This window comes from Penicillium oxalicum, chromosome VI, assembly GCF_001723175.1.
Source record: "Penicillium oxalicum strain HP7-1 chromosome VI, whole genome shotgun sequence".
Lineage (NCBI taxonomy): Eukaryota > Fungi > Ascomycota > Eurotiomycetes > Eurotiales > Aspergillaceae > Penicillium > Penicillium oxalicum.
This window is the reverse complement of record NC_064655.1, coordinates 1014608-1037167: the sequence shown is the minus strand read 5'-3', so window position 1 is coordinate 1037167 and position 22560 is coordinate 1014608. Positions and strand designations below refer to the sequence as shown.

The window sequence follows — 22560 nt, the reverse complement described above, 5'->3', positions numbered from 1 at the left end:
TCGTTAGCTGGGATGCGCAACCCCGAGACCATCATTTGCTCCACAAGGGCACCCATAGTATGACATGGTAGTCAGTGACTATGATGGCGGTGGCCTCTTCCACGGTATGTCTTTCTTCAAGAGCTGACGCAATTCGGGAGAGATGATTTTTGGTTTATCCATATCAATTGCCTTTTGAAGTGCCGAGGGGGCTTGCACACCACTGCTGGATCCCATAGTTGCCCGCTGAGGGGACTTTCCTTTACTAGTGGCGTCTGAAGCACCGCCCCCTGGTCGGCGTTGTTGCGCAGATGGAATCGGGAAATTGTCTTTCTTGTCTATCGCTTGAACGGACCGCTCAAAGCGTCGGAATAGTGATTCCGCCCGGGTGAGAATGGGTACCAAGTCCATGGTGTTTGAAAGCTCGTTGACTAGGCATTTGTGTCAGCATTCAGGTTATCTCACAAAAGGAGAAAAAGAAGATGGGAAAGCAAGCAGAAACTTACTATACTTGAGAACTTCATCGAAATGCTTCAGATGATCCATGATCACATCACGGTGTTTCTCCAAAATGGCCAGAGCGATGAAAAGGTGGAAGCCACTGGAGTAATAGTCGGTCCAGAGAGCCTCCCAGAGACGGAGGACATCGGGCCAGTCAAACTCCCGCTTGTACCAGACCAGCAGCATGCGGAAGAAGAAGAAGAAGTTGGTGCTATCGGCGGATTGTAGATGGAGGTAGAGTTGGGGGTCCATCAGCTGAACCAGGTGATCCAGTGCAAGTAACTGAGAACGCATCCCAGATTGATCTCTGAGGAAGTTTCTCTCCTAATACAGGAAGTCAAGAAGTTAGTTTTGAGTTCAAGTCCGTGTCCCACGCCCTTCGTCGTTCTCAATAACATACCATTCGGTCCATAAAGCCAACAAACGCCCAAAAGGCGACCGCGTCGTCCTGCATGACGGCGTAGAGAGGGGCCAGAAGATCGCTCATGCCTTGCACATAGCCCAGGTCAGGGTTGTATTCATTGTATGTCAACAACATATCCTTCATCTGCTCTAGATGCACATTCGTTCCTGTTTCGGCGAATGGAGAATCAGGATCTGGATGGGGTATATCCTCTCCAGCAAAGAGAGGTATCGTACGGTCGGTGCGGTGCACATCCTTCTCTATATGGACAGTTAGTGTACCGAAAGAACCGGGAGACGGCGGGGCATTGGATCGACTCACCTATCCGGTTGCGCTGCTCTTTCCAGTGCTCATACTCCTCGGTATCGCAGCTACCGTCGACCATGCGCTCCCACCAGCCAGCCTTCAAGCGAATGTACTCATCCCGTTTCGAGGCCATCATTGCCTGTCGTTCCTCGCGACTGCTGTCCCAAGAATAGACACCCAGCAAGAATAACCAGGCTTCTTTCCTTGCGCCATCATTGGGATCCAGTCCTCCGTGAAAGATGCGCTCTTTGACTTCCTCGACAGTGATCCGCAGCCGCCCTGTGACCGGGTCGAAGAATTCCTCCCATTCGGCCAGAGTGACCACTTTCCGTCGTTCTTGGATACCCAGGTTGGCAGTCTCCAGCTCAAGAATCTCAAAGTCACCGACCGCGCTGTTCTCAGACTCGAGCACGTCCTGTGCGGTCCAGATCCGCTGGTTCCGGTCCTTTTCACCTTGCTCGGCGATACTCATCGCCCATCGCGCCAGATAGAGTCTCGCGCTGTCAAATTCATCCTGCAGAGTCTGAACCTCTGGATTCTTCATCAAGCGCCGGACTTGCGGCGGAATCCGAGGGTTGTCGGCGAGCTCATTCGCAGTGCGTCTGGTGAATGTGGTGATTTTACTCAACTGTTCCAATACTTTCCAGCGTGTCTCCTTGAGAGTCTTCATCAACGGGTCCATGCTGGCGTCGCGCTGCGGACCCGCAGCGCTCGCTTCCGGTTGGGCCTTGGTGATCGTCGCATCAGAGCTACTCATGCCTCGGCCAAAGGAGAGCTGATCCTCATGGGAAGGATTGACCAGGTATACGTTTCGATCGACCGACGAGCGCTGGACATCAACATATCTGCGAAGCCATCGCAAGACCTCATCTCCGCCCCAGAAGAGGCTTCCTTCGTTGTCAAATGGGTCAAAGCTCTCCTTGACGCGCTTCTTCTTTTGCAAAATGGTGGACTCGCATTCACTGTCGTGGAAGAACAAAGCTGGAAAGCTGTCTCCGGATCGAGTATTGATCACCACGCTGCCGAACCACCAACCCAGGCTCGGAGGACGCACCAACAAGGAATATATCTCGGAAACGGGGACCGCGAAGGAGTACAGCCCGATGGGGTCTCTAGCCGTGGTGGTTGTCGGAAGAGGCGGGACCAGACACCTTTGGCGGGGCGGAGAGTCGTCGTCTGCCAGATCGACTTTGACGTAGGTATCGTAAGCATCTCCTAAGGAAGCTTCTGGAACCCACGCTAAGAGATATGAAGAAGCATCTGCGTTGGACTGCGTAGTCGTTGTCGCCCCGCTGGGGCCCGATTTCGGTTTTTGTTGGAGGAGAGCGATGAATCCGGCGATATTATCTTTTGCAGAGGATGAGGGGTGGACATAGACCTGAATGATGAGAATTGTGTTAGTTCGCGCCTGGAATAGGGTTCAAAGATATTTCAACGAAGTGGCTCACTTTGCTTTTGGAGAAGAGCAGCTTCACACCTCGGCCGGAGCGGGCATGGGCAATAGTGTTGTATTCGTCTTCGTCGTCATCACTCAGATCATAGTATGATCCTGTCGGAGAAGGTGGCGTCGGCGGAGGGGTGTACTTTGTCGAGCTCGCCATTATCAAGATTCCGATTCAGATGTAGAAATTAAGAATCCCGAGAGACAGAGATTCTCCTTCACGATGAGTTCTGTCAAGAGTTGGAAAAAAGTGGACGGTTTGGAGCAGCAAAGACGTAATGATCCAAGGATGCGCGATAAGATAAAGCCGATCGTTTCCCCTCCTTTGCGACTCCACACGGCGCATGCGCTTCGAAAGACCGGACTCTTTGCTTCAACTTGCAGCCCGGTCTCAAATTGCCAGTCAATTCAGTTCCTACCTCGTAGTTTGAACTGAAAGAGAGGTCGAGATGCGTGGATGCTGACTACTTGTCGCCGGTTGACAAGTTGCCACTGTCACTGCCACAAGCGTTTGGTTTAGGCAGCAGCTGACCACCCGCTTCGACTATCCTTTCGCATTCGAGAGCGACCTTTGGTCTTCAAGAAAAAGTGGTCGAGCACGCCCAGAGGTAGTCTCTTTCTGACTTTGGGAATTGATGCTCTGGTGTTTGATGAATGACTCTCCATGGTGTCGACGAGAAACATGGCCCAGTCCATGTGCGATAGGATGTGCGCCTGTACATGATCTGAATGTCCTACAGTAGAGTATCTGGACGCCGAGGCCATCTCCACATACTTTTCTGTACCGACTACGGAGTCCGCCCGACACTTTCGGTGATCGCCTTCAGCGCTCCGACCAGGTGACTGCGCCACACTTGGACTGGAGAATGGCTGACGCGTGGACACTATCTCTGGATGACCAGCACATCTTCACATTCGCAAAGCTTGGCCACTCCAGATGGTCCAAGAGTCCATGTGAAACCATGTAGGAAGTCGGGGGCCTAAGGAGTGTTTTTGCAGAAATATCCACCTTGACGCCTGATTTCAAGACTGTTGGGTCATGATTCTATCCAGCGCTGCCAGCCGCATTCAGGCTGTATCCGGCCCGGACCTCGCTGGGGTTGAGTGTGCACGGGGATAAATTGGCGGATATCAATCGCATCTCCCTCTTATCCAGTGTTGAGATTCGTCCTTGAACCTCCCAACTTCTGCGTCTTCGGTGGTGGGTCGCACCTTGCGGCTGGCCAGCACTTTGGAACTGTTTCGGTTAGCCCCACGAGCCACGTCTGAATACCCGCTTCATTATCCCGGTCCTGATCGCGAAAGCCATCGAGTGTGGATAAAGAAAATTGGGAATGTCTACCCGGAACTAAAACTTTTCTTTTCAGCTGCGAAACTTCCCTATTTGATCCAGTCACGATCCCATCTACGTATTCAAGCAGAACGTCTCGTGTCTTCCACCTGGAAAGAACCTGTGATGTCAGTCTCACCGATCGTCAAGTCCACGCTGCAGGCGGTGGTGATCAACGCGGGTTCCAATGTGCTGGCACAGGGAATCAAAGCCTATCGCGCGGATGTGAGTATGATGGTCGTCGCCGCCGGCGCTTCACATGTACTCAACCTCTCTTGATGTTTTGGAAACGATCGGTCAAAAAAGCCAAGGGAATGCGTTCCTGGCGCGGGAGAGGAAAGCTTGAATCATCAAATCTGACCCTGCAAAACAGATTCCCTTTGAACTCGACGTGCAAGCACTGATTCAGTTCACCGCATGTGCGATCATCGTCACGCCCTTGAACTACCTCTGGCAGACCAATCTCGAGGCCTCCTTCCCAGGCTCCAAGCCGGCTCCGGCTGCGGCTCCTCCAAGTACCAAGGAGAAATCCAAGTCTGATGCGACCGGATCAAAGTCAGCCAAATCGTCCTTGAATGTGGGCAACACCATCACCAAGGTGGTGATCGATCAAACCATCGGTGCCACCTGGAACACGGTGTTGTTCCTCTTCACTATGGGCCTTCTCCGAGGCCACCACTATGATGAGGTCCTGGTGCAGATCCGCCAAGTATGTACCACTTCCGAGTGTTGCCCCCCTTCTTCCCCCCTTTACTTTTTTTGTTCTTTTTCCAACTGGCTGCCCGAGAGGAATCATATTTGCAACTGCTTCGCTCAGAAAGAAACCACCAAAGACTCACGTGGAGTGTGCACAGGAATTCTGGCCGATCATGAGTGCTGGCTTCAAGCTTTGGCCTTTTGTTTCGGTCCTCTGCTTCACCGTCGTTCCCGTGGAGCAGCGACTGCTGGTGGGAAGCTTGTTTGGTGTGATCTGGGCTGTCTGTTTGAGTCTGATGTCTGGATGATAGGGATCTGCTGTTGTTTTTACGGGGAAGCTCTGGCAGGTACCTCATCCAGACGAGGGCAAATCATCTGGACTTATACTGCATGACCTCCCGTCGGTATACTCGGATTGAGTACCAACAGAAGTCGTATAGACAGGTAGAGAATCGTCAATGATAAACCAGCCCCAACCATAGATAGAATTCAGCTTTGGCCAATAATAGTATCCGTTTCATTTATTCTTTGCGTCTAAAATTGACCTCAAACCCGCCCCTCCCCTACCTTGTAAGCCTTGAGGTGAGGAGCGGACCCCAACCCCGACCCACATAAATGAGGGCTTTCGCCCCGACATTCGACACGACTTGTGCAAATCATCCATCCCACAGCTATCGAACAAACATATGCTTGGAAGTTTGGCGTTCCATTGCCCTCCATACAGTCTGCTCAAGCGAAAGTGAATGTGCTTCAGTGAGTAGGTAGGACACACAATCGGACCTCCCCCCCCAACGGGCATTGCGTTGGTCTCCGACCGTTTGGCCCCCATGGGGGCGGCATGACTGCATGGCTACAATCCAGCCACGGATTGGACTGTCACGGTAGGGGGGGGGGGATTGATGACGGAGGCGCGCAGATCAATGAAATCTTAGTCCACAAGAGACGAGATCCCACACAAGTCGCCCGTCTGAGTCAAGACAATGTGGGACAACCACATGATTGTGACATTGACATGGGTATCATAGGTTCCAATCCCATCCTGAATATCATGTCAGCAAGGTGAGTTCCGATTTTGTCGTGTTATGGCTTTCAAAGACGATTTATAACATGAAGCTGAAAGGAGTCAGAGGGTATGATGGCACTGTAAAGGCTCGCGATTAGGTATACAATCTCATCTGATTTGGTTGTGTGAACATGTCTGACTGTAGTCATGTGGATGAGGAAGTTGGAATCCTCGCACTCTTCTCATCCGCTGTGGTGCTGTTCGGTAGTAGCCTGCCACATTCTTCACGGGATGTCCATGCCTCGATGATACAAAATGATCTCTTTGGGGACGGGAAATGTGACTCTTGCCCGCAGAGATGACTGCATCCTGCCCTCTGTAAATAGCTTTTCACATCGGGGCAGCGAAGAAGTGGAAACCGAGTCTAGCAAATGGAGAATTCCCTACTACGTAGTACTTGTACCTCATTCTCATCGCCCACTACTACATGAGTACCTACCACCGCCTCATACCTAATACTGCAACTGGTCGACTGGTCAAAGTCCAAAAAAACACATCAAGCGATCCTCAACATAAGAAGAAAAAAAAAAAATAGAGAAAGCCCAGAACCTTCAGCTTGAACAAAGCCCCCACCAATGAGATATTCAATCGCCGCATTTTGCCCTTCTCAGCCCGTACCTGAAACTCCAACCCGTGCAACGACACGAGATGCGCCCATACAGAGACTGTCAACTCATGGATCCGCAGGGGCCATCGGGGCCGTTGACGCAGGAGTTGCACCCTGCCGCAGACATTAGGGGAGACTTCATCGCGATTAAAATGGCAAGTGGCGACATTGAGTTCGGGCCAAATAGAGCTGGGCTACACACAACTTTGATGAAATTTTAGATGCTTGGGTCTAGGCTGGGAGACAGACAATTTTTGATTTGTGGATAGAGCGTGAAGTAGGATCAATGGATAAGGCTGCTTCCAGGAAGGAGTAATGCTCATGTTGTGTTGCGGTGAATGGATGGATTCATGATTAGTGTACTGTGGTACACTTTGTACATGAATTCGAGATGTGTTCGTCTTACCAGTAGTACTGATGTCTGGCATGTCGTCTGCAATGCTCTGCTACTCGAATGAGGTCAAGCGCTGAGAACTGGATGTATTCATGAATGTTGACATGGAGATTCTCATCGTACAGCACCGACAATATCAAGATCCAACGAAGCCAGACTCTGCATAGTACCTACGAGAAACAAGTCAGATTTAGCTAGAAGGGAAAGGAGGGCTCCGATGAAACTGAAGAGCCACGATCGGCAAGGATGATTTTCTTTTTCTAATATTTTTCATCGAATCATATCGACGGACTGCTGGAACAAGAAGCTGGGGGGATCCAAGCATTCTTAAGTACATGTCGACTGGAACCTTACTTTTGACTACGTCAGCACGTGGTGTGACTGCCCCCACGTAGTCACTGAGATCACCTCTCGATCTCTCTTTCTCTTTCGCTGGTAAATGGGAGAATCACGACTCGACCAAGATGAGTGAGAATCAAAAGTTAGACCAGGAACCCGCTGCTCTCTCCCTTGATGCAAGTACACATTCTTTTCTCTTCCCCCTAATTATGCGCATCACCCAGCGCCAGTGAGATTCCTCAAGGGACACCGGGGGTGATCGATGTGTGCCGCTAAGAGTCTGGCGATCTGCTCGGTGGCGTTGGCCATCATCAACTACTGGGGGGCCATTTGGGGCTACTGCCAGCTGCGGATCCACCGCATTGTTGCATTTCCCCCCAATAAAAGCACCGGGGGCTGAAAAAGGCCAACAACCTTATAGAAAAGACGAACTGCTTCTTTTAGTCACGGTCATGCATTGTCACTGTCCTTTGGTCATTAAAAAAGAGTCGGCCGTCTGCTCGTCGTCGGGGTCGAAAACTTTGCTTCTGTTGTTTTCCACTCCATACCTACTCCCTTTTGCTTGATTGCATGCTTATGTCGATGCGAATTCGATCTCCCCGACTGGATTCCCTTCTCTGGACGAAAGAGTACTAGAATAAACTGCCATCTCAGGTGCGACCGAGTGCGAAAAGAAAGAACTGCTATCCTGCAGGCAAAGTCTGATCCGAGTGACCATAGCAATAGTCCTTGGCTCACCATTCCACGGGTATGTATAGGTTCTTTGTTTGCTACTGGATGCGGAGACTGCATGTGCACAGTGCAGAAACATCCGTACTGACAGCATTTCAGAACAGACCCCTGGGAAGCCTGATCCACGGGAACAAAGAAGCGGCTCTTAGAGAATGCCCTGGTTTTCTTTGGACTTGAAGTTTTCAGGTCAACGGCGCAAGTGAGCGCATCGACTCCTCACCATGGCTGCTCCCCGGACTCTACCATTTGTCAAGTCTCGCAAATACTCGGAGAGACAGGGCACCAAGAAAAGAACCATCAAACCACCCCCGCCACTCAAGCTGGAAGCAGACCAGATTCGTGCGCAAGTGTTCAAGGATCTGAGTCAGAGAGGCGCCCTACCAAAAGCGGTTCGGGGCCGTCTGACAGCCTCCCCGAAGCCAACGAACAGACCGCACAAAGACAAGCGGTTGAGTGAAATACAAGAAGTCCCAATCAAGATGGAAGTACCTATCGCACAGGCCGAGCAGAAAACCGTGGAGATCGCAGAGCAATGCCCGATGGACGATCATCCGGTACCTTCAGAGCAAATAAAGACAACGGACACGCCGAGTCGACGTCCGAGTCAGCGAACTCGAACGGTGAACTTTCAACCTCATCAATCTCGCTCACCCTCGCCAGATTTCTCCAAAGTGTCGAAAACCGCCCGGCCGCTTTCCCGGCAAGACTCGCTCCGAACGATTTTGGTGCTCGACTCGCCTGGATCGTCCGAGGCGGACGGGCCAGACATCTCGCCCTTATCCGAAACCTTCCCCATCGCCAGATCGAAATCGGGCAAGGTCCTGCGTCGATTTTTCCCAGAACTCTCCAACAACTTTGGACTCGTGTCACCCATGAGTTCTGACGTCTCGATCAGTCAACCGGGGTCTCAATTAGCCGAATATTGTCCGTTGGCCTTTGAGTCCGAATTGGAGGATCGAGTGCAAACACTGTACAAGGACTCGATGGATGCTGATGACGGCTCGTCTAGTCAAGATGACTCCTCGTCGGGGCATCGGACAGAATCGTCCTTGGCTTCGGAAGAGCCCTGCGACGACGTCTCGTCGTGTTATAGCCGTCGCACCTCTATCACGAGCGTCGAGTCGGACATTTCCCTCTCGGTCAGGAGGTTTGACGCATATTCCATACTCTCTCCATCAGCGCTGGGTGTCTTTGATGACTATGCATCGCCGGTCAAATCTCGTCGGACGTCTGCAAATGCACGGTTCTCAAACTTGGGACCGGGCGCGACGAGTTTAGTCCGTCGTGCATCCACCGGCTCCGGTCTGTCCTTGTATGATGTGAAGAACAAACCGCTTCCGCTGGAGCCGGTCGAGGAGCCCAGTCCACTCGAGGTACGCCGTCCTGCTCGTCCTATTCGACCGGCAACACGACCCTCTTCCCCGGCTCCCATCGCTCTCCATCACGATAGACATGCATCATTCGCACCTTTGGATCACAAGCACTCTCAGTCTGAGGATCAGCAATGGGGAAGACGGGATGAGGCTCGCGATAAACGATCAACAGCCTCTCACGTCAATCAAAGCTCCCTCAAGGAGGAGACCACGGATCGGCCGAGTACACGACCGAGCCTCACGATGGATAGGGCGGCCGAGGAACTGGAAGATGCGCTGGCTGACCTGGCCGACTTGACCCAGAGTCCTCCCCCGCAGCAACAGAAATTCCTCGTGCTCGAGGGACCCCTACAAATCAGTCGTCACCAGGGAGATCTCATTGCGACACGACCGGCGCCTCTACCGCCGACGACCCGGCCACACTCTCAGGCTCCGTCATCCAACCCGTTCAAAAAGAGCAAGAGCCTTCACTTCAAGACCACCAAGCCGGTCGATACAACGACACAATCTAGCACGAGCATGCTGCGGCCCTTTCGGTCAGCCAAGGAGAGACGATCCAGGCGCGAGGCAGAAAATAAACACGCTGCCCCTCAAGAGCTGGCTGGCGCGAAAGAAGCCACGCCTGCCCTCTCTGGCGTGCGCAGGGACTCGAACGTGAAAGATAATTTGAACGAAAAGACCTCCTCCGTGGCTGAACTGCCGTCGTCCGCCCGCGAAGAGCCCAGTAAGTCCTCCAAGACGAGGAAATCCTTCAGCATGAAGATTGCCTCTTTTCGACGATCCAACCAGCTACCCGCTCGAGCCCCGGTGGATGCGGGTGCGGATGCTTGTCCGTGTCCAAGATCTCGTTTGAGTGTCATTTACGCCTCGCGGTCGGAGAGCAGCCTCGTCGACCCACTCAACCCCGCCGAAAGCGAGGCCCATGCGGACGCACTCTCACGGCCCCCACGACTTTCTTCACGGCCGGATTTCCACGAGCGTCATGGGGACGAAGCCAAGAAGAAAGAGGGGGCTGAAACGACGGTCTCCAAAGGGGAGGATCTGCGTCTGCAGCTGCCACGCTTGCAGACTCATGACTTGACCATTCAACTGAACTTGGAGTCCCGAAGCAGCGACAAGGAATCTCTTTGCCAATCACCAAGCCAGCAGCATCCCCATCAGTCTTCTTCTCCTTCCTCTTGTGCTCCTCCTCCTCATCGAGGACAACAGCCACGGCCACCGCCTGAGCGATCAGAGAAGACTCGGTCGCCGACGATGACTTCGTTCTGTGCGCCCGGCCCCACTCTGTCGGTGCATCCTTGTCATCGAATGCCCGTGCAGAACCTGAGCAGCAGAAGACGGCCTGAACCGCCGGCTGTCAATTTGCACCTCGTGCCCCCCGAGGATGAGAAAATCCTCGTGGCCAGTGAGATCGTGGCCAGCGAAAAAGTCCGATACTCGCAAGCGTTCATCTCAACGGCCCAGGCTAGCAGTGTCCAACTGCCCCCAGAGCAGATCTTCGAACTGGCCGCAACGCCGCCCTCGCCCACATCCTCAATTCCGTCGGTTTTCCCCCAGAGACCACCATGTGTGTCGGTGCATTTCCCTGGCGAAATGCCCGATCACCTGGTGACCTTGATCATGGAGCGCATCGACTCGCTGGACGATCTTTTCAACTTTGTGCTCGTGAACCGGCGGTTTTATGAGATCTTCAAGCGTCGAGAGCTCTTCTTTCTCAAGACAGCGCTCTTTCGCATGTCACCGCCTGCGTGGGAGATGCGGGAGATGAGTCCGCCCTGGTCGAACGAGTGGCAGCTCTTGGTGAATCCGGACACGCCGGTAGTCGAGTATACTCCGAACTCGTATCTGGACCGATATGCCAATGACATCTACACACTCGCGCAACTGAAGTCGATGATCTTGGTCCGCTGTGCGCCACTCCTACGCCGGGAGACGATTAAAGGTTTGTCGGGGGTGGACATGACCCGTGCGGAAGAGGTCGATGATGCCTTTTGGCGGATCTGGACCTTCTGCCGCATCTTTGGCAATGGAAAGGGTCGGGAGAATGATCTGGAAGGACAGATGGATTGGCTAAAAGGCGGCACCAAGGCTCGCAACTCGTTTCGACCGTCCTCGACGGTGACCGGTCCATTTGGTCTGGACGGGGTCCTGTTTGAGCCGCCCGAGGGATTCGCCCGCGGAAACGGCGTGTCGGGTCTCTCTGCCCAACAGCTGTACGACATCACGGAAATTTGGACCTGTCTCGGTGTCTTGCTCCAGCCCTTGCACGGCCAGTGTGTGGAGGCGAGAAAGGCCGGGGTCTTTGACGGGATGGACATTGCGGAAGGGGATGTGAGTCAGGAGGAAACGGCATTGGGTACGTAATTGTCCCCGGTGACACAACCACACGAAAGAGCCAAAATCTCACTGACCTTTTTTTTCATAGAAGAATGGACCTCGTTTATCCTGACGCTGGGCCTCTCCGCCGTGCTGACTCTCAGCTCGCTGTGCCCTGCCGAGGCTTCCAGCGTCACCTTCATCCGAGCTCAATCTCACGGTCTCACGAAGTGGGAGCCGGCCTCAAATGGGATCAGCCGATCCTGTTTCCTCAAAGAAGCTGTCTCACGGATCTATGATGAGCAAGAGCGCATGAAGACTTCGACAGGCCTCCAGGCGGGGGCAAAGGCGCAACCAGAATCCCTCCACCGTCGGAGACTGTTCCAGGAAGAGCTTCGAACCGGCCGTCTGCGAGGACACGCACGGCACGAGAGTGACCCGGTTCGAACCTTTGCGGACGAGCGGCCGATGTCTGAATTCAGCACCATTCTTCACAAACTCGACGGGACCGAGCCCAGAAGGAGCCCACTGGAATTGGCAGTTCCAGCAATCCCCTTGAGCCACGCTGCTTCTCTGGATTATCTTTATGCACCACCATCTGTCTCCAAGCCCCCGTTCCACAATCTCGGCCATGCCCGCTCGCGCTCTTTGACACCCGGATCGACGATGCCATCGTCGCGGTGTCCACGTCTCCGGACTGGCTTCACACCGCCGGCGCCCCGTCCGTACGTTCAAGATCCCGTTGACCGTGCGCTCAGCCGCATGGTCGATGACCTTGGCTTCAATCCCGAGGATGTCAAGTGGGCACTCAAAATCACCGATACCGGCGAAGGTCTGGACACCAACGCCGCCGAGAAACTGCTGCGGCAGCAAAAACGCAAGAACGAAAGAAACCCGTTTGCGACTAAGGGCAAGGATGGTCTCCTCAAATCTATGATGAAGCGAAAGGGGTCCCATGATTCTGGCTGGCGGTTTGCGTGAGAAGAGGAAAGGCGCTGGGGTTTCGTTGACTCTTCGTCAATACCTCGATATTTTCCCTGACTTTACGCTGGGTCCTCCCTCATACGGAGACCTCTATTGCGTTTAACCTTCTTTTTTTTTCCATTCGACACTCGCCCGAGAACTGATTCTCTCCTTTTGACATTTTTCTTTATCTTTTTTTGTGGCCCTCGTATTGACTTTGCTTTTAGCGGTGTTTTTGGTATTCCCCCTGTTTACGCATCATGTATCTACCTTTTCTTTTTCCCTTCCTTTTGGATCGCATCCCATCCCCGTCACGGTGTACTTCACGTCGGATTTAGACTGCAAGTCAGATATACCCCTCCTATTTATGTATTGAACTATGATGCCAATGAGATATTCAGCTTCTATTTGAACCTTTTATTCTTTTCCGCAGATGATTCCAATGCAGATTTTGAAAACCTTGAATACCTTTTGTTGTAAAGAGATCTTCAACATGGAAGAATGGTTGCACTGTATTTTTCGCGAATCTCCATCCTTCATCGTGTTCTTTCTGCCTTGGCCTTGACCACCAGGGCTCACTTATAGAAATAGCCACCTTGAGCCTCAGTGGAGCCTTTGACCAGTATAGTATATGTACTTTTCACCGGTCACCGAGCACGATAGAAAGAGGTATGTAAAACAAGCTTGTGTATGGACAATTCGAAGTTTTTTTTTTTTTTTAAAGACAAAAAAAAGAAAGAAGAAAGAAAGAAAAAACGTACATACTTTCAAATAAATACAGCGAAAAATAAGCAAATATCAGACAGCCTCCCATAGTGATCTCTAAAATTTCATGTTCTTTTTTTTTTCTTTGGGCTTCTTTCCCACCCCTCTTTTTTTCTCCATTCGAATGCGTTCCCACGTTTCCATCCAGGAGAATTTCTTCACAATTCACACCCAGAGGCAGAACACTTGGAAATCAATTGGGACTCGCTCTCCTCTTTCTCGCAGATCATCATTGATAGTTCGCCATCTTCACCCGAGTCACGGGACCCTTGTACACATGACGGGCCCGAAGAACATAGTATGACAGGGAGATCATCACCACGCCGCCGAAAATGACAATACTCCAGTTCATGTCGGTGGGGGTGACTTCCTTGGAAAGAGGGAAGAAACTGAAGAGCAAGACGACTGCCAGAACGAGGATGGAGACGGAGTCGCAGATTGGGGTGAATTTGCCCATGCTCCAGCGGGCGGGGGGCAGGGGTTGGCCGCGCCAGCGTCGGAGACGGACGCAAGAGATGGAGATGATGTAGGAGGAGAGGAGGGCGGCGGTGCCGAGGGACATGATGGCATTGAAGGCCACCGAGGATCCGATGTTGATGAGGGAGAGTAGAGAGACGATCACGAGACTGACGCAGAGGGCGTTGAGGGGGACGGTGAATGTGGGATTGACCTGTTTTTGTTTTTGAAGGTTCACCGAGTTAGTGATGAACTCATTGATAGGGGGGGAGAGGTTGTGGGTTTTTGAGATGGGTTCATATTGAGATCTGATGTTTCGATGGAGCAGGAATTGGGGGAATAGATGGGGGGGGGGGGGGGGGGGGGTTAATAATTGGAAGGGGAAAAGGCAAAAGGCAGAAGAGAAAGAAAAAAAAAAAGGAGGCAGAAATTACCTGAGCAAAGAAGCTTGAGAATGGCAGACCATTATCTCTCGCAAACGAGTAAATCTGGCGAGAGGTCGTCGCGACGTTACTGATGGCGGCGCAGAACTGCATGATCATAATCACACAGGTCATTCCCGTGGCGGCACTGACAGACCCGGTAGCATTGAGGAACACCTGGATAAAGGCGAACCCAGTCTGGGAGGCAAGCACCTCGTCAATATCTCCAACGCAAAAGGCCATGGTGATGATCATGACCAGACCGGTCGACCCGTTCAGGATCAAGGTCCACATCATGCCCCGGGGGAGCACACGAGATGCATCGCGAATTTCCTCGGCTAAGGCACGTTCATCAGCAATCTTTCACCATCGAATCGAAAGCGCCAACTGGCACTCAGAAATCTTGTCGGTCACTCACCCATGTGCACGGCGGAGTCGGGGCCTATAGCAAAGCGAGGCAGATTAGCGGAGCTCCAGCAGATTCTCCAGACAGCCTAGTGACTGATTCCACCCATCGCAGGGGTCGACTCACCGATCAAGGCATAGATTGGGCCCGTCAATCCAACGAGACATGCAAGGCCATTATTGCCCCAGCCACCACGGTCTTCAATGGACCCAAAGACATCGGCAGCAGGAACCTTGGGGGACAGCACCCAAAGAGGAATCAAGATGCCAAAGAATCCGAAGCAGTGGACGATCAAAATAATTCCCTCGATCAGAGGCAGTTTTTGTGCCAGGAACGTGTTGAACAGCAGAGCCACCACGGCCACCGCGATGACGAGCAGGGTGACATGCCAGGCCTCATAGACATACGTCTCCGGATAGTTGATGGCGATCACACCCACCATCATGTTGGCGACGGTGTAGCAGCATCCAGCGATACCGGTGTGCCAGCCGAGAACGCAGATCCAACCGGTGATGTAACTCAGCAGAGCCTGCGAGCTTGCGGGTGCGAATTCTGACACCCAGTGGTACTGGCCACCTGACGTTGGTGCCCTGAGAGAGTGTGTGGAAAAACGTGGTCAGTCAAGGGCTACATCTTCCGCCTCTTGCGGTCCTCATGCATATCCAAGATCTCGACTTACATCGACGCCATCTCGGCCATCGAGAGAATGACAAAGCTGAATCCGGCAAGTGCTCCGAGGTATGTATAGATCATACCACCTTTTCCGCCATTGAGCAATCCATATGAGGCACCACTGTTGGGTGAGGGGGGGGGGGGAAGAGGGTCAGATATCTCCTTCGACTGAACAATATCGATAATGGTCAAGATCAATGTGTTTCGATAAGACGTACAAGAGCACCGCTTCCCAGGTACACATCAACACGGCCGTGAATCCCAGCACCGATAAGAATCGGAAGTTTCGCTATGCGTCCGTTTGTCAATCATTCATGTCGTCTCGTCTTGTCGATCAGCTCATGGTGGAAGGTCTCTCTCATACGTTGAGTTCCTGGTCTCGACCAACACGCCACATATCCTCCTTGTCCTGCGCCGTGCCCTCCCTGGGTGAGGACACATCCTCTGCGGTCTTGGACCTTTCGGTCAAGATGATACCATTGTCTTGACCCATGACTGCAATCGGTCAATGTCAAAGATCCTACTCAGGAAGGAAAATCACAAGTTCGTTGAGAGAAACTTCCAAGTCGTATCACGGAAGCACGCATCGATGCCGGGAGAGGACTCGGAGGGGGAAAAAAGAGGAAGAAGGAGTCAATAAAGGGGGGGGGGAAGGCAATGACAAGGCCACTTAGAGACAGTTTAACTATTTACAAATAGTACTAGAAATGAGAAGGAGGGGAAGGAGACAGATACTATCGCCATCTCGGGTAAAGGCTATCTCTCTCGGCTTCGGAGGACTGCCAGTGCCCACGGAGACGCACGAGGAAAGTTAGTCCATGTAACCTCGAGAAGTTGTCTCTGATCGCGAGAGAGAGAGAGAGGAAGATACATGGACTTGTTTTTCTGGGATCCGAACGGAGGAAACACTTATCTGGGTTTAATGGATGTCCCAGTTGAGGTATTATTGGAAGTCTGATTTCTCGGAGGGAGTGGATGACGGGCCCGGCCTCCTTGTAGTTTGCATTAGGGTGAGGATTCAGTGACCACGACCAGCCATGCGGAATGTCACTGGATACGACCACCGCCACGAGCCGAAAGACCATTTTGAATTTCACGCTCCGCAACATTCAAGGTTCCCCCGTAGCTCACTCAAGGCTTTCCCAAAATGGTGGGGGGGGATCTCAGGCACGCTAAACCCGACAAGACGAAGCAAAAAAAAAAAAAAAACAAAACAAAAAAAGGGAGGAAGCAGCAACAGAAGCGAAGTTGCCGCAGCGCTGATCCTTCCCTAGATCGAATACGCAAAGGATCAACATCCCTGTCGTGCGGGCTTTCAATAATAATGCACATTGTGTGCAAAGTCATCCCATTTGGCCAAGGCCGGAAAACTCACACAGAGGACAGGGATGCGATGCGCCAACAGCGGTGATTGTCACCCGAAACGCGATAGTGCAGTCAGCCCACGTTCGTAATGCGACGAAACCATTTGGAGGGGGAGGGGCCCATGGTTTGCGATCGATGCAGATTCAGCCGGACAGGGATCTGCGATAGCAAGTCCAACTGGCCTCCAAATCTCCACGGAAGCGAGCTTATATGCCTCCAGAATCGAAGGAAGGAACCGGAGACCGGTGTCAGCCTCATTTGTCTCATATGCTGAAAGATGTGCCCGATTCTCATCTCCTTTCGTAGATCGTCCGTCTCGATCCCATCGACATCATGGAGTATCCAGCGCGGTATACGATCGCTGCTACGGACCGCAGTGGTCTGATCGTGATCGTGGAGACGCTGTTCATGTCCTGGATGATCATGGTCACGTTGATCCGATTGTATATGCGCCTCGCCATCAATGGACCCGTGCAGGTCGATGATCTCGTCGTGTTTGCGGGCGCGGTAAGTCCATAACTGACGTGGAGATCCATGTCAGAACAGCCCTCAAATGATCGTGCTTCTCTGACTCGACATGAACGCGCACAGGTCTTTGCAATCGCCCACGTTGGAACGGTGATGAATGCAATATCTCATGGCCTCGGCCGAACACTCGACGGGGCTCTACCGAGTGACTTGAGCCAAGCTGCAAACGTCAGTGCGCCTTGTTATTCAACATACCCTGATGGCAGTTCACCCGCAAAAAAAAAGATGCGCTGACTTGAGTTTCAGGAATACTACGTCGCCAATCTTCTCTTTCTCGCGGGACATGGCGCCGCAAAGATTTCCGTCTCTCTACTCCTCACGCGCCTGGGCCGCCAAAAGCTCTACATGACGTGCGCCAAAGTTCTGCTTGGTACCGTTGTCGCCTGGTGCATCGCTTCGATTTTTGCGATCAGTTTCACTTGCCTGCCACGATATCAATGGAGTATGGCACAGCAATGCAGCAATGTGGTGAGTGACCGATTGTGTCCGTCCGTCCGGGGTTTGCAAAGAACTGGTCGGTTAACCTTTGAACCCCCTTCAGGATACCGCGTGGAAAACGATCTCCGCATTTGATATCCTCACGGACGTCTTGAGCTTTGGATTGAGTATCTTCCTGGTGTGGGGCATCCAGATGCGCTGGAAGGAGAAGGCGACAGTCATCTTTGCGTTTGGCACCAGACTCCCGTGAGTAGTTCAAGCATCGCATCGACAGAGCTTCTCGACGAGGGACGAGCCGCAGAAAAGCTGACTCGGGGCAAACCTGCCCCATAGGTCCATCATCCTCATCATTCTGCGCCAGACATACCTCGATCGCTCCATGTTCTCGTCCAATCCAACTCTCCATCTCTCAGATGCCCAGGTCATGACGGCGGTCCTGTTGCACTACAGCATCATGGTCGCCACCGTGCCGTGTCTCAAGCCCTTTGTCATCTCCTTCAACACCGGATGGGGACAAGGTCTCGCCAACAGCAACGGCGAACATCCGTATTACACTCCGTCCGGCAAAAGTACCTCGGGCAACCACTCCAGAGCCTACACGCAGAACCGAGGCGACGAGACTGGCACGCACGTCTCGGTCGCCAGGCTCTCCTCAGATAGTCACAATTCCCAGCAGATGATCATTCGGGAGACGCGGGAATGGATCGTCGAGGAGGAATACGAGATGCACTCGGTCGATCAAAGGAATCTGGATCAACAGAGCGTGGTGACACCGGCATTTGCAAAATAGATTTTCCTTTCTTTGCCTTTTCCTTCCTTTTTTTTGCCCTGTTATGAAGAATATCACTTAATTAAATGCCTCCCCCCTTGGATCTCAAACAGATCAGCGCTCCTTCTGCTGCGGCTCTCGAACCATGGGCAGAGCTCCATCCGATGTCACGCCATGCTCGTAGCAATCCTGAAATCCAAATCTCCTGTAGAGCGGTGCCGCATCTTCGTGCGCATCCAGATAGACCGGCACCCCCTTCTCGTCCGCACGATCAACCCCCACTGGACCAGCATCGATGCCGCCCCTCGACCGCGATACTCGGGATGCGTCACCAACATGTCCAAATCTACCATGAGATATCCCCAAGAATCAGCACATAGATCTCTTTCCTTCTCAGCCCATGGCCACGACCCTGCCCTCGATTCTTCTCCGCTCATTCAACTTGTGAAAATATCAGACTTGCCGATCCAGACTCACAGAAATGCTTGCGATCCCCAAAAAAGGCCTTGCGCTGCTGCTCCATGCCGGCGAACAGGCGTTCGCAGGTCTCCCGATCCGACTCGGCGTGCCAGGGTGGGAACCGCGCGCCACTGTCAGACGGGTCAAGATCCCACTTGGCGTATGCGACGATCTGATCCGTGGCCGGATCGACCACCTTGAGTAATGTTCGCCGGGGGTTGGAGAGCACGTCCTGACGATTGGCCTCGTTCCACCAGCCACGCACGCCGGGTGTATCTGGGAACATGCGCAGATTCAACGGGATCCCGAAGGCCGTGTACCAGAGTTGGGTGATTGCGGGTACATCGTCGGCCGTGACTGGTTGAATCTCTAGAGAGGTTGACATTTTTATAGGAATAGAAATTGTGAAGGGGGACAAGGTTTATTCTGTACTTTTGTTGGGGGGGGGTCGAATTTGGGAGAGGCGAGGATATGGTCTTTGGTGATTTGGCGATTGTCACGAGATCAGTGATTGAAGACTGTTTTGGGGCACGATGTAGGCTTATGTGAACTACGTATGTACTACTGATTATGTAGATTATGAACTGTGGAGTACTTCAAACCACAAGGGCCACGACAGTTTGTGGGGATTCTCCGTGTCGTGCCCTCACCTGGAAGTGCACATCGTCCCTCCAAGTACTGTAGATATAAGTATGTACGAGGTTGTTTTCGTCCAGTACAAGGTACGCATTCAATACAGACTCTTGTCCGCTTCATCACCAATCCCGACTCTACTGGAAACCTTCACATCTCCCGCGACTCGAGGGCAAGAGGACAGTCACCACTGACTGAACAGGTCGTCAGCAGTTCCTACGGGGACAGCGAGTCGACTGGATCTCGTTTGAGATGGCTCAATCCCAAACGAACTTTATTAGGTTGCATCGCAAAGTCCCAGAGGGCTCCAACCACGAGTGGAGCTCTCTCGAGGCCCGTGAACTGAAGGATGCATGACTTTCCCAAAGGGGGAAGAAAAGAGGGAAGAAAAAGAAGAAAAAGACCAAAAGGGAAAAGATAAGAAAAAAGAAAAAGAAATAAAAAGTCCCCTTGTCTGGTGGAAAATGCCAAGCGATCGTTGCGCCCGACGGGAGAGACGGGACGGACGAGCTTGGTTATCCCCCCTGTGGAGTCCACCTTGGAAAATGGATCCCCCTTTGGATCCATTGGAATCAATTTGGATGGCACGGACCCTGGGCAAGCACGTTCCTGTCGGCGATTGATGGAAGCCTGGAAGCCTGGAATCATCCTAGTACAGTCGGTGCAATTTAATCAATTGGAAGCCGTTTTTTAAGCTTCGTCGGGAAGAGGGGGGGGGAGGATCTCAAATTGTGTGATTACAGTCTCCACTTGATGTTCCAGCCGATTCTGGATGGGAAAATGGGCGACATGATACGAATCCCATGTATCACTGGTAGGGTCTAGATTCTTGTACGCCCACCAACTCGTTCAAGAGGGGGACAACCGATTTGACCTCATCTGTACAATCCAACCGCACAGCCATAATGACGGTCTTTTTTTTCCCTTCTTCATCTCTCTTTCCTTTTCTTTTTTTCCCCCCGAATTGATTTCAATGTGGCTTGTGGCGACCTCCACCGTTGTGAACCCGTCGGGCCGGACGCCCCAACACTCGTAGTGGGAGTCAGCAATAGGCACAAGATGAGTATGGTAGTCTCTAGGAGCCGACGCAGAGTGTTACACTACTGTCGTGTCAATCTCAAGGAACCAAAGCACCACCAATCAAGTTTCGGATTTGGTCTGGCCGGACCACATCCTGGTCCGCGGAGAGCCAGGAGACGGAGACGGCCCCCGATTTCCTCCATTCCTTCCTGGTCCTCGGCCGAAATTGTGTGTCCAGGTACGCGAAGGATGGAAAAGGAAATCGTCTCAGATTTATTCATCTCGTAAGATGCGGACCTTGCCGTATCCTGCGATCAATTGGATCCTACATACTGGAGAACTCGTCCTAGTCTCACCTCCCGTCTAATGTACATGACTCTCCACTCCCCACTACGATCTCTCATCGAGCAGCTTGATGGGACAAGTTCCACATCGCCGTGAGTGAATCTTCATTCGCTTGCTTTTTCTCTCTCTCTATCTAGTGGGCGCTAGACGCGCGTGTGCAAGCATTACAACCAAAAAAAACAACTCGATGGGATCAGGGGGAAGGGGGAAGGGGGGAAGAGAACCTATCTCCACGCATGAGGCAGCTTGTCTGCATCCTATTAGCCGAGTCTAATAGACTCAGTCTACTAGGTAAACTCTGCTGCTGCCGAGCACACACATTGAAGCACGTGTCATACCCGTGGCTTGAGTCAAGGTGTGTGAGAATTCATCATGTAGGAGTCTGTAGTCATGGAACTTAGGCATTTCACGAGACTGTGAGAAACCAGGGCGATGGAATCAGCCATCCGCCACTCGGCTTGGACATCCATGTCGTACCCTGCATATGTTGCCTTCCTAGCCCGGATAATGAAGCGTGGCCTCCAGTCTTCATGATTCGAACGGACTTTCTACATCAACGACAATGTACCTCGGTCTTACTGAAGAGTCTAAAGACCTACCTGATTCAGATTCAATTCCGACGGAAGATTGTAGTATTCACGGATCCGTTCCCATTTCTTCGGGAGGTTGTTGAGTACAGTACAGACGCGAGTGGACTGGACCATGGCGCACCATGATCAGATTTATTTCTCGGAAAGGCCAAGCCGAGTACAGGTACCATCCAGGACGGTGTCAATATTAGCAATTCATTATAATCATCACGGAAGACCTCATCAAAGCCACTCCCGACGGCTGCCGGGAGAGGGGGGGAAGAAGGGAGTGTCGCTAACACTGACAGAATCCATGTATCCGGTCCAACTGGTGCTCAGGCCTCGTGTCATTGAGAAGAATATACCATAAAGGATATGTATAGTCTACAGTACAATTGTTTCCTTCATTTCCCTTTTTTCTCTTATGTTCCCTCCAAAAAAATTTTTGGCTCCATCCATGTGGTACCTGGACACTCCGAGGTCTCGATCACCGATAAACAAATTGAACCGAGCCCCCTCCACTCCTGGAAGGTTATGTTGTCTGATCTAAACAACTAAGAAAATGATCGATAAAAAATATCCGTCCCCACTCGGTAGTCCCTACCGTCAATCCAGACCTCACCTCCAAAGCAAAACAATATTCCTTTGGATTGTTTTGTGGGAACCCCGTCTCGTGTCATGATTCCCTGCATATGCCCGAAAGTCGTATCCACTCCGACTAACTCAGCAGGTTGCGGGAATCAGCCCGAACAAAGGCAAAATGACGAAGGGATTCCGTGTGGCCATCCACTCCACATGTCGGGCATATTTTATCCAAGTAGCGGGCAATTGTGGAGGACCGATGGTCATTTCTAGTCTAGTCGCTCGCTTGTTGGAGCTTGCGAATAGGTGAGGTCTGGGATTGAGTCGGGATGTAAATTGGGCTATGCATGGACCGACACTGTATCCTTCTGGGTGGGCAGAGGGAGCCGGGGGGGGGGGGGGGGGGTCTTTTTTGAATTCCATTATTGTTTGCTGTTTTTGCTTCCTTCCTTCTGTAGATTATACAATTCACGTGGAAATACACGAACGAAAAGGGAAATCGGTTTGGGATATTAGTAGCTGTGGCACTTGGGGTAAACGGTTCTGTGTTAAATTGACCACTGACTCATGGGCTGGGTTGTCATTAGATCATCTTCGGTGAAATCGAGTTGACCTATTCACCAAAAGAAACAAAGACGCTCTCCAATCAGCCCTCTCTACTGGGCGATGACGATTCGACTACATAGTC

At 52.1% G+C, this 22560-nt stretch overlaps 6 protein-coding genes across 6 annotated transcripts; 3 read left to right on the top strand and 3 right to left on the bottom strand.

The window, feature by feature from the left end:
• Positions 1 to 78: 78 nt before the first annotated feature.
• Positions 79 to 2790, bottom strand: POX_f07659 (GTPase-activating protein GYP7; the record flags this gene model as incomplete). The annotated part of the gene is made up of 5 exons (XM_050116454.1): positions 79 to 410; positions 486 to 804; positions 881 to 1143; positions 1205 to 2567; positions 2638 to 2790. 5 exons carry the CDS (start codon positions 2788 to 2790, stop codon positions 79 to 81), a joined length of 2430 nt encoding a protein of 809 aa, XP_049966593.1.
• A 1296-nt stretch (positions 2791 to 4086) lies between these two features.
• POX_f07658 (uncharacterized protein) lies at positions 4087 to 4964 on the top strand (the record flags this gene model as incomplete). Its single annotated transcript, XM_050116453.1, has 3 exons — positions 4087 to 4185; positions 4334 to 4669; positions 4815 to 4964. 3 exons carry the CDS (start codon positions 4087 to 4089, stop codon positions 4962 to 4964), a joined length of 585 nt encoding a protein of 194 aa, XP_049966592.1.
• Positions 4965 to 8012: 3048 nt separating this feature from the next.
• On the top strand, positions 8013 to 12461 carry POX_f07657 (uncharacterized protein; the record flags this gene model as incomplete). Its single annotated transcript, XM_050116452.1, has 2 exons — positions 8013 to 11520; positions 11590 to 12461. 2 exons carry the CDS (start codon positions 8013 to 8015, stop codon positions 12459 to 12461), a joined length of 4380 nt encoding a protein of 1459 aa, XP_049966591.1.
• A 976-nt stretch (positions 12462 to 13437) lies between these two features.
• On the bottom strand, positions 13438 to 15657 carry POX_f07656 (uncharacterized protein; the record flags this gene model as incomplete). Its single annotated transcript, XM_050116451.1, has 7 exons — positions 13438 to 13878; positions 14099 to 14424; positions 14505 to 14528; positions 14619 to 15082; positions 15172 to 15332; positions 15391 to 15453; positions 15529 to 15657. 7 exons carry the CDS (start codon positions 15655 to 15657, stop codon positions 13438 to 13440), a joined length of 1608 nt encoding a protein of 535 aa, XP_049966590.1.
• Positions 15658 to 16862: 1205 nt separating this feature from the next.
• Positions 16863 to 18285, top strand: POX_f07655 (uncharacterized protein; the record flags this gene model as incomplete). The annotated part of the gene is made up of 5 exons (XM_050116450.1): positions 16863 to 17036; positions 17121 to 17225; positions 17304 to 17525; positions 17599 to 17741; positions 17829 to 18285. The coding sequence occupies 5 exons, from the start codon at positions 16863 to 16865 to the stop codon at positions 18283 to 18285; spliced, it is 1101 nt and encodes a 366-aa protein (XP_049966589.1).
• Positions 18286 to 18378: 93 nt separating this feature from the next.
• POX_f07654 (uncharacterized protein) lies at positions 18379 to 19108 on the bottom strand (the record flags this gene model as incomplete). The annotated part of the gene is made up of 2 exons (XM_050116449.1): positions 18379 to 18581; positions 18742 to 19108. 2 exons carry the CDS (start codon positions 19106 to 19108, stop codon positions 18379 to 18381), a joined length of 570 nt encoding a protein of 189 aa, XP_049966588.1.
• Between the last annotated feature and the right edge of the window lie 3452 nt (positions 19109 to 22560).